Raw genomic sequence first — 15,404 nt, forward strand, 5'->3', positions numbered from 1 at the left:
CGTTCCAATTAAGCTTCAGCATTATGCGGCATTGTGCGGCACTGAGTCGCATAATGCTCTGTAATTGGAAAACGCACTTTGTGTAATGCTTTATACACTAAATCATGCATTATTATCTGTATTTTATTAATTACATGATTGTCGTTTGGTGGCGCCAGATGCAGCTTAGTTAGACTAAAGTCCCGATTTTTATCACTTGGCCTAAACTGACTTCGTACGGGTCTGCTGAATACAAATAAGAATCTATGTGATGTATTTTGATGTTTGTCATACGGGAGTTTCCGATAAGACTCAGAACTCAATCTGCCTCCAACCCAAATCTTTTTTTTTTATATTCAGGAGTCAAACCTAGCTAATTTTATTATGTATTTAGTAAAATTTTAAATATTCTAGTTAAGATATTGTTAAAAATACATTTTTCCAAAGTAATTATTTTAAAAGTGTTATCTATTTCTTTTATAATAATATTACTCATCTCCTGGCCATGCCAGTCTACAGACCACACCGCCTTGTTTTTCATATAGTTTTATAATAAAACTCCAAATATACTGTATGTATTAAAATAATTAAAACACATATTATATCGAAATACTTTATTCATTAATATCATAAATAATTTTTCCTTAAAATAATATCCTTAATTATTAATAATTAAAACTAAATCACTAATTCATTTTTATTCTCGACTATCCATTTGTTACATTGTATGTATGTATTTATTTAACAAAATTCTTAAACACCAAAAGATTTTACTCTCGTTGCTACGTATAAAAATAGACCATAGATATACATACCTAAAGATACAATACAATTAATCTATTTAAGCATCTGTGGACGGATATTTTTTTTATTTGAGCATTTATTTGTACCTAACTTATAATGATAAAATAAATAAAGTACGTTATTAAAATCATAACAATACTACCTATAATCTAAATTAATAATTAAAAGAACTTATATAAAATTTTATGACTCCACTTAAAGTACCTAAATGAATTAACATCGTTCGTTACTTGTAATTTTGAAGAGACTTTAACTTTTACTAATAAGTCTAAAAAGTAAAAATATATGTGAGGGTAAAAAATATTAATTACATCTATACAATCTCAATTATCACAAACAGAAACTGCAAAGGTCAAACATCATAATAATCGGTACATTTTTGTATAAAATGTTAAGTGTCAAAGTTTAGATTAGATTTAGGTTCTACTCGTGGATAAAATCGCAAATAAAATGTTTGTCGTCAAAACTGTTTATATGCGAAGAATATTTTATTATGTTTCTATAGATAATTTATTGTACTACTTATTTATCAATACTAATCTACGAGAACAAACTATGCGTTATTTGTGACAAAATTTTACTTCAGAGGATTTTAAATAATGAAATCATACACGTTTATATTAAACAACTTTTCCAAATACAAATTAGGGACATTAACACTTCATTGATTGAATTTTACTTGGAATTGTTGTGAATAGTAATGGCGCCTTTGTAGATTTACTTTAAAGAGTATTTTGCACGGCTACTTAAATTATATTTGCATTAAACTTCGACGGTCACCACACCAGAACGTTCCCATTTCATACACGCAATTTGACAGTAAAGTCATAGACAATTCATGAATTATGCTTTAACCTTGCCATAAATAACATCTTCCAATTAGGTATACATCATTAGTGCACATAAAATTGAAACGGACATGGGCTCGATACGAGCCATTAAGCTTCACGTAACAAACACTAAATCTAAGGATAGAAATTCTGCAGAGCATCTGAATAAATAGAGTTATATGTGTCTCGTAGCACGTAGACATTATCACTAGGTTTTCCATTGAATACATACGACCCCTTCATTTTCGTGATCTTAGAGTTAGTTGGTTTAGGCTTGGAATAAGAGGGATTATAGTTCGGACGTGAGGGTTGAGGCATCATTGGCTGTCCGAAACCATAAGGATCCATTGGCATCTGTGGCATTTGAGGAAATTGAGGTGCGCCACCCCATTGATAAACGCCGGTTGGTTTTCCGTTAGAAACAAAATCTAAAGGCAGATTGATGAAAGGATCTGGATTTTGCATTGGTTGTGGCATCATTGGCGGCATTGGTGGTCCAATACTGGGTGGCTGGGATACATATCCTAATCCTGGAACGAACATATACGGGGTAGGAGGAAGTCTTATATAGAAAATGGGAGAGTTATCATATTGCAGGGAGTTTATGTTATCATTCGCGAAGGTTTCTCCGTTTCCGTTCTTCTTCTTATTCTGCTGCCGGCGTCTTGAGGGAATTGTGCGGGATAAGTCGTCATCATCGAAGTTGTCGTCATTGACGGAGAAGGTTACGTCATCATCATCATCTTCGCTGTAATCTAGACCTGATGATAAGTAAGATGGGAAGTAGCCAAATAGGTTTAATGCTTTGTTGCGTCTGTTTGTGGGTGAAGATTCTGTGGTTGTGGTAGTTTCCTTGAATTTCTCTTGTAACTTGCTTTGCCGACTCGTGGTAGATTCTTCTGGTAGTTTGGCATCCCGTGATCTTCTTGATGGCGCACTGTGCGTGTGGAGAATGAGGCTGACGAGCACCAGCTTGACCAACAATCCGGAACAGCTCATGGTGGTAGCTCTGAAACGACAAAAAAAATACTTTAAAACATATTCAATTTATAACGACATATAAACAATCTAAATATCATTTATTCGCTTTGAATCAGTCATTTAAAAATAAATTTTCTAAATTCATTTTATTGCCCGAAATCAAGGGCGTAGAATGGACGAGAAGAACTAACAATGAACATTCCGCCACTCTATTCAATCGCGATGTTCTACATAGTATTTGTTGCCACCATTAGGTACACTATGATACACATACTAAATCGATTATATTTTATAATAATAAAATATACACTAACATAAAACGATGATCTGCCGAAGATCAAGCCTATCTCTCTTCATAAGCTTCTACTTCGATTTTACATACTAAGGAGTATTAAGTACTGACACAATTGGTTTCAATCGATTCCTAAAACATACTATGATCCGACTCTTATTGATAACTGTAACTAATTAGGCATATATTTAATAGCGCAACGATCACACAAACCATCAACAAATGTCTAGTATAGTCTATAGAGTGCGATAAATAATTAGAATTTTTTCTTTGCTAAGTAATTGTTTTGTTTTTTTTTTGTTTGGTTTTTTGTAATCAGAATTTTTTCTTTGATAAGCAATTGTTTTTGTTTTGTAATGTTTGTTTTGTTTAATAGTCTGTTTATGATCTCTATATATGTATGCTATGTTTGCCTATAAGTGCTTGTCACATTAAAAATTGTATTTTGTGTTTGTTTCTACCAATGTCTCAGTGTGCCGAGCGTTGGCAAGCTTTATCAAAAAAAAAAAAAAAAAAAAAAAATTGTCAGACAGCCTGTGGGAGAAGATATCAACTCCATAATTCTCCAGGTGACCACTGTTAGACATAATAGTACGGTATTGTAATTGACGTATTACTCAGTAATTAGGTACGTTCATGAAGAAATGAGGAAGTCTGTTCACTCGTAACATAATTGAAATGTGTTTTAAAGTAAATAATCCAATTTTTGTATCAAAAATAAATTGCGCTCGTTCTAATTCTTATAAATATATTAAACTAACCGCTATACTGATATGGGAACCTCTACATTTAAGTTCGATTCTAGTGAAACAAAAACTGGTTCGAGTTATAACTGGAGGGTTAAGATAACTGGTCAGACCCTTTTTGCGTGCAAGGAACAATGGTACGAGCCAGGCACTTCACTAATATTTATACACATTTAAAAAACTGGTGCGAGTGAAATCACTACTCCGTAAATTTAACACAGAATAAAGTATATATGTCACCGTAAAATTGTAAAAACCGTTAGATTGTAATCTATCTCGCGAGATTGTAAACTGTCGAAAGATTGTGAACCTCAACGAACTGCTTACAAATTAACGTATTATTATTCGGTAGTTATATGAAATTGTTGGGAAGTAAAATTAATCTGTAATTGACCAAAGAAGTTTGAATGATAACTAAGTTAGTGTAGTACAATCTACCGAATACCGATAACCGATAACCGATAGATTACAATCTAACGGTGTTTACAATTTTACGTTAACATATACATAATAACCGACGACAAAACCCGAAGAAGGAACTTTAGAATTCTGCGTAACAAAAATTATTTCTGTCTATTTCCGCTATTTAAGTATATCACAATTTCGTGATGTTCAACTCCTTACCAAAGTCTGGATTCAATCGACAAGGATAAATTTAAATAAACTACAAACAAAAGAACATAGTCGCAACTGCTATATTTATAATGCCAAGTAACTGAGTTAGTGTTTACAGGCTCGTTTACACTTGATTGATTGATTCACTTATATAAAAAGGTAAATTATCACTTTACATTGAACCTGTTGTGTAAATTGCTAATTTACTAGGGTATCTGTCTTGTGTCACTCAGATTGATATGTATCTAAAGAACTATGCAAAAATATGCAAACGAAACACTTTCCATTACACGAAGAGTGATTAATAATGATGTGTTAACTGAATAAACGTAAGAGGTAGCTCCTGTACTACTAATTAACAAATCCTTTCCTACTAACGGAGATACGTAATATATATACGATTATATATATAATTATTTGTAATTTATACTAATAAAAGAGAGCAATGAATGACAAAAACTTTTGGACCGATTTTTTTAAAATGTTTTTTTATGTTACAGAAGGCAAACGAGCAGGAGACTCAAGAGACTTGATGTTAAGTGATACCGCCCATGAACACTCACACTGAAGGCTCGCCAGCGCGCTGCCGGCCTTTTAAGAATTGGTACGCTCTTTTCTTGAGGGGATTAGTTCGGAGATACTGCAGTGGGCAGCTGGTGGATTTACCAGCTAGTGGATTTCAAACATTATTTCACTATAAGAATCCTGCACTATCGCTATTCGCTGCGTTATATCTTATCTATTGGTTTAATCTTAAGTTTAATTAACTGTAGAAATTTACAAATTAGTAGGTATTATCACTTAAATTAAATTATCCCACGACAACAAAATATTTTTGAAATTTGCGTAAAAAATAGGTTAAATAAAATCATGACAATTCACAATATTAAATCAAATACAGTTTTCATATTAACTTGTTTACCCAGCTAGAAAGCAAATCTGTTTGTTTTATCTTAAGCCCCTAAAACATATTATATGAATATTTTAGGTATATACATAAATTCTCTAGAGCTTTGCATATTGTTTGCTCCTGGGCGTGTAGTTATGGAATCAATCTTTCTTATCTCTTACTTGCAAATGGGTGTCATGGCAGCCTAATGGGGCTTTGAAAAATTGACGAGTTGATTAGATGCGTCGCCATTGAGTAATGATTATACGCAATAAAAATTGGCTTGATACTTAAAGTACTTTTTTTACATCTAAAATATATTTATATATAGCCCGTAGGGCTTAGTAATATTTTAAAGAGAATTATTTACAAAAAATACATTATTAACAAAGGATAGAATATTTCTTCTATGTCACTTAAAATTCAAAAGACCAAAAGTCCTAAATAGGTATATACATCAGTTATTTCTACGTTGATACGACGTGTTTTCGTATCATTCCCTTAGGGTAAAAGCGTGCCTCTATTTCACCATGTATATTGCTGCTATTAGCAGCCTATATGTTTATTCTTATTTTAAATTTGTATATCTAAATAAAAATGTGTAAAATGGGTGTAATTGTTGCAGCAGGCAGCTCCTTACAAACAGTTACTAAAACAAAACACTTGGAAGATAATATTTTATTGGCGATCAAAAGGGTACATTATTTTACCAATAAATACATGATTTTGATGTATGCCGAAGTCTAGTAATTTTCAAAAGGATTTCTAATGATGAAGCATGAAATAAAAATATTGATGATGCCATAGTGATGAAGTTGATTTTTTTATAGGACCTAGCTACTAATTAACTAACTAGCAATCACACATGCGAAACAAACACAATTTTCGCGCTCGTCAATCCGAATTATCGCAAAGATTTATGCTCAAGCATAATTTTTTTTGTAATACTAGATTATTATATATTGGTTATAATGACATGCGGTCGAAAGAGGAAGGTTCTTTATCAAGGACCCAAGGTAGATTATAGATGTGACCTACAGTCGCATACAAAAGTGCTTTATCGGTCAGCTGCCCCGTTTTAAAAAGATAAGGTATAATTTAGTACATCCGTCCTATTAATTTATTCAATTTGAAAAACAAGACCTTAAAATATCAAGAGAAAACCAGATCGCGATACCTGATAATTTACACTTCCTATTCGGACACCTCAAAGGGTTTGATTGCAAACCTGTTTTATTACTTCATAATTAAATGCGTTATGATTACATTTAATTAAGTTTCAAATTGTCTGTCAAAGTTATAAGCCAGTATTTTATATTTACAAAATATGCATATTATTATTATACAAAGTAAGTTCTGATAGAGTGTCAAAGAAGTTAAAGTTGTCTACGGAAATAAAAAGTTGCGCAAGAGTTGCGCGGTCATCTTATTATGATTGCATATGTAAGAGAGAACGCGTTGGTCAATGTTATACCATAGGTTGAACTTCATCTCCAATTATACTGTATTAGATGCATTTCGTCGCATTTCTGTACTCCATTTATTACTAGCAAAAAGCTAATAGATTCGTCATCATTAAGTTTACATTAAGTTGCAATCAAATTGAAATATAACATGTGCTCAGACAGTTGGAACTATCTCATGAAACGCCCGTTAACAAACCAGTCAATATAATCTTTGCTAATATTATAAAGAGGTTACGTTTTTTAGGTTTTAGTGGATCCACTAAGCCAATTTGTAAAAAAAAATTACCTATAGAAAGCGGTATTTGTGAGTAACATAGGCTTACCTACGATTTGCAAAGCAAGTCGGAGAAAAAACGGTCGAACAAAAACGTTTCTTACGAACACTGCCTTAACGATGAGAGATATAATATCGAGTTCTAGATATAAGTTATCGAGTGTGATAAAGCCTACAAAAAAGTCAGTGACAGCACATGTCCAACTTTTATATTATATAAAAACAAGTCCCCATTGCCACAATATCTACATTGATTCATGAGTAAGGAATCTATCTTATTATTAGAATAGCTCTTCCAATAAGGTATAAGGATAACACACAAGTTTATTCCGCATTTTTTTAATGAAATTCACTACAACAGTATAACAGTGAAAAAGATACTTAAATGAACTTAACTTAGCTAATGCCACTAATATTTCATCGCTCTATACAAGTTACCTTTACTTAAGTTAGTTCACCTTTTTAGTATGTGGGCGTTTACAGAACGATAAAAAGCAAAACTTACTGTACAAAATAAGCTGTGTAAAATGCGCAGTGCAGCCATTAGGGTCTAACGCCTTCGTGAGATGGATTAATCAAATTATTATTTCAACATTTTCATTTCCTTGTATCGTTGTATTTTTTCTACATTAGTGATATTGTTATGAAATGTTTAGAGTGTTCGCCTACACATGCCGCTGATGCTAAGACATCAACCATAATCACACTGATTTTTTTCATGCGATGAGAATATTGTTTATGAATACATATTTCTATTTATATTTCATATTATATTTGTTTAATTTATCTATTACACTCATACATTTTAACTAGTTTTGAATTTGATTATTTCGCTTGCAGTTGTTGAAAAACATGTTGAATTATGTTTTAGCAATGAATCTTTACATTTTATTGTCTTCACAGATTAGTAATACAGTCTTAAATGTAATCTTACCAAAAACAATAGAAACAAAACTTCTCGAAGTTTGACAAGAACAATGTACTTACACGATCAGTAAACTTGGCCGCGACTGGGCTTAGGCCGAACTTCAAGCGGACTACTATTGTAAAACGTCTATGAATCTTTGAATATTTACTAAAATAATGAAGTTTTTTACTTTAAAGCTCAAATTTTTAAACGCTTGGTTTCTCTTAATTTTCACAGAAACCGCTGGTTGCAAAGATAAATACAAGACATATTCATTCACCAATACAAGGGCGGAAGGCGTATATCATTTTGTAATTATTGACTGCTCTCCGTAAAAGCCTTTTACTGCACTGTTATAGTTAACGACGTAAACGGGAAACGGGATAACAAGGGTATAGGGAAGAGGATATTAGTGATAAACTTATTACAATCATAAGTCATTTTTTTTTATAGAACAGGGGGCAAACGGGCAGGAGGCTCACTTGATCTCCAGCTTTCTGGACTATTGGAGCATCAAGGTCGTCATCGACGGAGCATGTTCCGACCTTAAAACCATCAACGCTGGGGTCCCACAAGGCTGTCTTCTATCCCCGACCCTGTTTCTTTTGCATATCAATGATATTATGCTGCAACTTAGCAACATTCATGCGGATCGGTTACATCATGATTTTAAGTGATTCCGCCGCCCATGAACACTCTCAATCCCAGAGGGCTCGCGTGTGCGTTGCCGGCCTTTTATGAATTGGTACAATATTTTCTTAATAGATCCTTAGTCGAATTGGTTCGAAATACTTCAGTGGTCAGCTTCTTAAAAGGTCGGCAACGCACTTGCGAGCCTTCTGGCAATATGAGTGTCCATGGGCGGCCGTATCACTTAACATCAGGTGAGCCTCCTGCTTATTATTACATAATGTAAAAAAAATGGTCAGCAATGTATAAAAATTAAAAATAAACATTTCATGAATATAAGAATTTGTGATAAAACTTTTATTTTTTTAATTAAACAGTTTATTTATTACAAACTTATAAACCGTGCTAAGAAGGTCGCATTTAAGATAAATAAGCTACAGAATTGCACCACTGTCGTGTACAAGATCGTGATTGTTTGTTAGTATTTTCTCGACCTTAATAAATTAACGAGAATGTTTCATTAAGCAAAGATGTTTTCATCTATTAATGGCTGTAGATGAGACAACCCTTAGAACGGTAATATTTTTTGTAAATGCGGAGTTTAATCTTACTGATTCTACGGGCATATTTATTATAATAATCCTTGGTGCGTGGGATAATCTTAAATAAAAATCTTTAAAGCATAAATGACATACGCACATTATGTATTATTTATGCTTAACTGCTATTTTTCCACAACTCTCTGTAGTTACAGAACAAGTTTTAATATAATAAGATATATAATAATATAGTAAGAGATCTCTTAATCAGTTTTGTTTTCCTGCGATTCCAGGCGAAGAAAGTGACAGGCAAAAGAATGGCATGTTCTGTCTTATTTTGTTTGGTCAAGAGGATCTCTAGTCTAACCAGAGACACGCCGACAGGAACAGTCTTTCCGTTGGACCAATAACCAGACGTAACGTGGCATTGTGTCTTCTGTTTTCGTCGTCTTTTGTTTTTGGATGACGTAAACGTAATATAAATGTTGGCTTTATGGCATGTTTTACGTTCTCCTTTATAACATTTATGGCTAAAACATAGACTATATAGAAGAATATAGAAAAAGTAGTTTTAACAGCAAAAACATTGATAAATATTTTGGCATTGCAATAATATTAATTACGGACTAGTTTATATTGCAAGCGCAAAAAATTATATAAAGTGAATAACCTGTACGAAGATCGATTACACAAATTGTGATAATTAGCATTTTATATACGTTTATTGAACCCAATTATATTTTTAGGCAACGGCGTTTTGAGAAAATCCCATTTATGGTTTAGTATAGAGTATTTATAAATACAATGAATGTTAACTTTTGTACTTTTGCTTTAGTTTTTGAATGGATTAAAAAAGGTATTTAGTGGGACTCTGTGCAAATTCAGGTCGAATACTGGGAAAGCAATTTTTTGTTCAAACGACTGTCGTTTTGATTGAATTGCTCTATACATGTGAACCATCTTGATATGAATATCTGGCACCCAATCTGTTAGTGGTATTCGAATTTATAGTCTTGGAACTATGAACAATGTTGTCTTCTGATTCATACATTCCGACAAAATTTGAGTAACATCTATGGTCTCACAGATTGGAGAACATAAGGCTTGAACGTTCCTAAAAAAACATTTGTTCCTGACCGGAACAAATGTTTTTTTTCAAGGCACATACAGCATTGTTAAATAAGATATAAACTACAAAACTGAACAAGAATCCTTTGAAAAGAATTATATTTATTTCAAGCCTTTTTAATTACTGTAGTAATAATGTACTTAAGTACTTACATCAGATTGAGTGACAATTTTCTTCAACCAAATCTTGTCCGACAAAAGTTCGAATACTCAGCGATACTGGTTATATCTACTACATTATGTTTTATCTGATAACGTTATAATACTAAAAAATATAACAAAACATTTATAAGATACTAGCGGACCCATGAGACGTTGTCCTGTACATACGTCTTCAATACAAAAAATAATTATCTAATTGTAAATATATATTATCTATACTATGTATTTTCGATCCCACACACAGTAAAAACTGATCCAGCCACGTCCACAGGTCGGTCACCACACGCTCCACACGCAAAGAAGATTTATATCTTATAAAATTCTCGTGTCACAATGTTCGTTCCCAAACTCCTCCGAACCGGCTCTACCGATTCTTATGAATTTTTTTATGCATATTCAGTAAGTTTGAGAATCGGCTACTATCTATCTTTCAAACCCCTAAAGTATCCACCCCATTTTTTTTTGTATAATTTCTATAATTTTTTTATTATGTGGCATTAAAAAATACATATAATCCTTAATTTTCACCCCTCTACGATCAACCCCTATTTTTATTGAACTAAAAAAAATCCTAGAAATAATATACATGGCAAAACGACGTTTGCCGGGTCAGCTAGTATATATATATTATATATAAAGATTATCAAAAAAATAGACCTTCCTTATATATATAATATATATGGACATAGTAGGGACCAATTACTAGGGACGAGCATGTTTATAGCTAACGACGCTAATTAACAGTCTACAGTTTTGAATATATGGTGAGAGTAGCGAGGACCTGTCAGCTATGTCAGTACGAAATTCCAAAGACGTCAACCCTACATATTATTCAGTGGAACCTCACATGGTTTATAATAGATATTAAATTTTTACGGTTCCTAATTTTAAAAAAAAGATTTGCTTCGCTTTAAAAATGTCTATTAGGTATATTAGTAAATTTTTACCACGAAAAAACTAAACCATAATTCTATTTCAATCAACACGAGTTGATAAACTTGAAATACATTACGTTACTATATAAGAAACTACTCGTACAATATATGGAATGAATAAATAATTTATAACTTAGAAAAAGTGATCATCATTCCACCATATAAAGGGTATTTCAACAAGAAGTTTGTTTTTCAATTGTGGCAACACCGAGAACGTGATAGTTTTGACATTTAGTTTTTGGCGGTATTCGTAGCAGGTGCTTTGGCAATTATTACAATGAATTCAATTTCGCTCGAAAATCGCATTAAAATAATTCAAATCCACTATAAAAATGGTGGTTCTGTTAAAGTTACATTTCGTAAAATTCGTGATATTTTCGGCCAGCATAATCGTCCTTCTGAGACCGCTGTTAAGAATTTGGTCGCGAAATTTGAGTCGACAGGCTCGGTACAAAATGTGCCAACACCAACACGTGTTCGACCGGGTCGTTCAACAGAAAACATCGCCGCCGTGAGCCACAGTGTTGAAGAAGATCAAAATTTGTCAATTTCACGACGTTCTCAACAATTGGGGTTATCCAAAAGCACAACATGGCGAATTTTGCGAAAGGATTTGGCTTTGAAGCCTTACAAGATTCAACTGGTGCAGGAATTAAAGCTGATCGACCATTCAAATCGCCGCAGATTCGCTCAGTTCATTCAGGAACAACCTGCTGGTTTTTCTGAAAAAATCATTTTTTCAGACGAAGCCCATTTTCATTTGTCAGGGTACGTCAACAAGCAAAATTGTCGCATTTGGGCTTCTGAAAATCCTAAAGCAATTATTGAGAAGGCTTTGCATACTCAACGTGTTACTGTGTGGTGCACTATGTGGTCTGGAGGCGTGATTGGGCCGTTTTTTTTCGAAGATGAGGCTGGAAATGCGGTAACAGTCAATGGATCACGGTATCGCGAGATGTTAACCACTAAATTTTGGCCTATTATTGATGACATGGATATCACTGAAATGTGGTTTCAACAGGACGGTGCCACATGTCACACAGCCAATGAAACGATCAATTTATTGCAAACCAAATTTCCCGAGCGCATAATTTCGCGAAATTCAGCTGTTAAGTGGCCAGCCAGATCGTGTGATTTAACACCACTGGATTATTTTTTGTGGGGCTATGTTAAAGACAGAGTCTATACGGAGCCAATCGAATCGATTGCAGCCTTAAAACTCAAAATCCGTGATGTCATTAACGAAATAGACCCTCCATTTTGCCAAAAAGTGATTAAAAATTTTGATGAAAGAATCAACATCTGTCAGCGTGGTCGTGGTGGACATTTGCCAGATATCATTTTTCATTCATAATTGCCAAACTTTTCTCTTTGTAATACAATAAAAAATTTATTCATTTTCCTCTAAATTCTTTGTTTTATTTTGTTTTAGAAAACAAAGTTCTTGTTGAAAAACCCTTTATATCGTGTATATGATTTATATTCTATGACATATTATGTTACCCATTTCCTCCATCCATTTTGTTCTATGATAAGGGGAAAGAAGCCTACGGAACCGGCATAAAAAGCTCTATGAAGCTTATACTCCCACGCTTATACCTATTTCAATGGGTGCTAGTTTTCAAGTGTAGATGTGTTCTTTTTTTAAAATTTGCTGGTCGTATCCCAGAGAGTTTCTGTGGAGGTTTCACTAGTTACCCTAGATATAATATCAATAGAAAAAGACCTTATTGTAACTCTATTATTAGAATAAAGGGCTTTATTATTTATATGTAACAATAAGCGCCGATGATGTGTTAAAAATCTTACGTGACTTGTTGGGCATATAAAATTCTTTAACAAATTATTTGATAACGATCAGCAATAAATACCTCGAGTTCCAATACCATAATTAGCTCCCTGTATTTAATTATAAGAAAAGCTCAAAGGAAGCGCCTTACTATGTATCAATTAATGATAAGAATAAACCCATAAATACATAATTACTCTAACTATTCAAGTTCCTTTTCTAGAAAAGAAAAAAAAAGAAAAAAAAATGAAGTCTCTAACGTTGATGTTTTTACAAAGTTAGTTCTTATATTGTCTGGACATGTTTTCATGTTAATTTACTTTGATATGGCGCACTGGTAATGTCCTAATTGGCATGCACATTACGCTTCGAAATTTTAACAAATCAGAATTCATTATTTTTATGTGGTATTGAGAATTGACATGAAAGCGCACAGAAAGGAAATTGTTATGTTACCATAAGAATACATCCGTGGAATGCGACAAAATTACGCACCGAGACTAATATTACCTATCATCTGTAGTAATAATATAATAAATAATACTATTTAAAATTACTATTGGATGAATAAAATATTTTGGCTTTATTTTAAGTTGGTAACCCCCATTCAAAAGCCATTTTCTTCATTCCTACTATAAATATAACGACCTACCTAGTACCTACTTCTTCATCTTCGTAGTTTTCATTACTGAAAGTCGTGCCTGCCTTAAAATCGGTAATAGATACGTTGATATGCTGCCTCCATTACTCCATCCTTCGCTTATCGAAGGGAGAGCCACGCTGAGACCAAAAATTTTCTAATTTGGGTAGATGATCGACTCTACTTTCCTACTACTCCCCCTACCATTACCAGCTTGTACCTACTCTAACTACTATACATTGAACTCTACCCTAGTACCTACTATAACTACTATATATTAAACGTCTTGCAACTTAGGACAATAATTGACTATTAATGGAAGAGATCAATGACTTCTTAATTGGCATTATGTGGACGCCGATAATTTCAACTATGTAATTTTATCACGTTGAGATGCAACAAAAAATAATTCGATCACACTCGTTAATAACAATGTAACGGATTATTTTGTAATAATGTTAAATGACTCTTAACTACCGCTAGTTTGGTACTTTTTTGCGCTTTAAACTACTTACTATGAACACGATTAATAATTATTGCATGTATATTGTGTTTTTAATACTAAAAACATATTTGTGATTCGTATTTATAACTATATAAAAAAGTCTTTACAATAATAAATTAAATAAAAGATGTGATAATCCTATTAACTTTGCGACTCACTTAAGACTTTGTTTCCGAAAGACCCTTATTCACCGTAAGAGCGAGCATTTACAAGTCATACTAGAAGTCTTTTTTCATTTGATATTTTAGTGTCAAAATAAGGACGCTGTAATTCTTATTGTGTGTCTATACTATGTAATACTACTTTACGTTTAACTATCTAATATTTATGTAATATATTCAAAATAAGGTCTACAATACAACTGAATATAAATGACGAAATATTACAAATATTGTTTTCCGTGTTCGAACAATGTAAAGTGTTCAAACAATAATTTAATAACGTAATCCTTATTTATTGCAATAACTTTTACTTCGCATAAATCTGTAATGGACAGTACTTTCTTCTTGTAAACATGTCAAAAATTGTCAGTACTTCCTCTTACAATTGTATTGTATGTAAACGTTTTACGCCGTAAAAAATATGAAGGCTTGAACAATTTCTTTATTTGAATTACCTGTCTTATCTTAGGTTCTATGTTTTACGATAGGAATAGTTATTTATATGCGAAACAAATTCAATAACTTACAAAAAATACACAAATAGGTGATATTTTAAACCGGTGAAACAATTTGGTAAACCAATCTGGCCTGACTCTGATATCTAATAGAGACAGCGATACCGATTCCGACGTTTTTGTATCGTAGTTCTCTCAATACCCGTAGGGGTGATGTCTTGTAATAATAATCCGCAGATTGCATTCGTTTTAATATTTTAAAGACTAATTGAAGATCAGCCTTTTGTGCCTGACATATGTATGTTATTTGAGATTTAAGAGCTGCCTGTTTCCTCACGATGCCTTCACAAAAAATCCATAGTGCACCTCAGAGTTGCTTAAGCCACTAGGCCAACACTGTTTTATTGCACAGCTTCAATATACAAATCATAACCTTCATAAGGTCTTAAGGTAATTATGCTTATTCATTATATTCAAAGCTATTACAAATCTAAAAGGGGTTACAAACTGGTTGGCACGTAACCGCATATAATACTACTGAGACTTTCCCTTACGCAGTCTATTTGCACCATTAACCTGCTAGAGTTAATAGTCTGTGGTTTCGGACTTTTCTATTTTTAAACCCTATTTAACGTTATCTGTGGTTTGGAAATGAAATATGTAATCTAAAATACAAG

General features: G+C 32.9%; 1 protein-coding gene across 3 annotated transcripts in view; it reads right to left on the bottom strand.

Moving 5' to 3' along the window:
* Window positions 1-610: 610 nt before the first annotated feature.
* Window positions 611-15,404, bottom strand: part of LOC125049552 — a 68,937-nt gene continuing 54,143 nt past the window's right edge. For all 3 annotated transcript variants that reach the window (XM_047648919.1, XM_047648917.1, XM_047648918.1), the window contains one exon: window positions 611-2,622. In XM_047648919.1, the coding sequence (XP_047504875.1) occupies window positions 1,749-2,612 (864 nt within the window). In that variant the 5' untranslated portion in view covers window positions 2,613-2,622 and the 3' untranslated portion in view covers window positions 611-1,748. The remainder of the gene's footprint in view (window positions 2,623-15,404) is intronic.

Source organism: Pieris napi, chromosome 5 (genome assembly GCF_905475465.1).
Source record: "Pieris napi chromosome 5, ilPieNapi1.2, whole genome shotgun sequence".
Lineage (NCBI taxonomy): Eukaryota > Metazoa > Arthropoda > Insecta > Lepidoptera > Pieridae > Pieris > Pieris napi.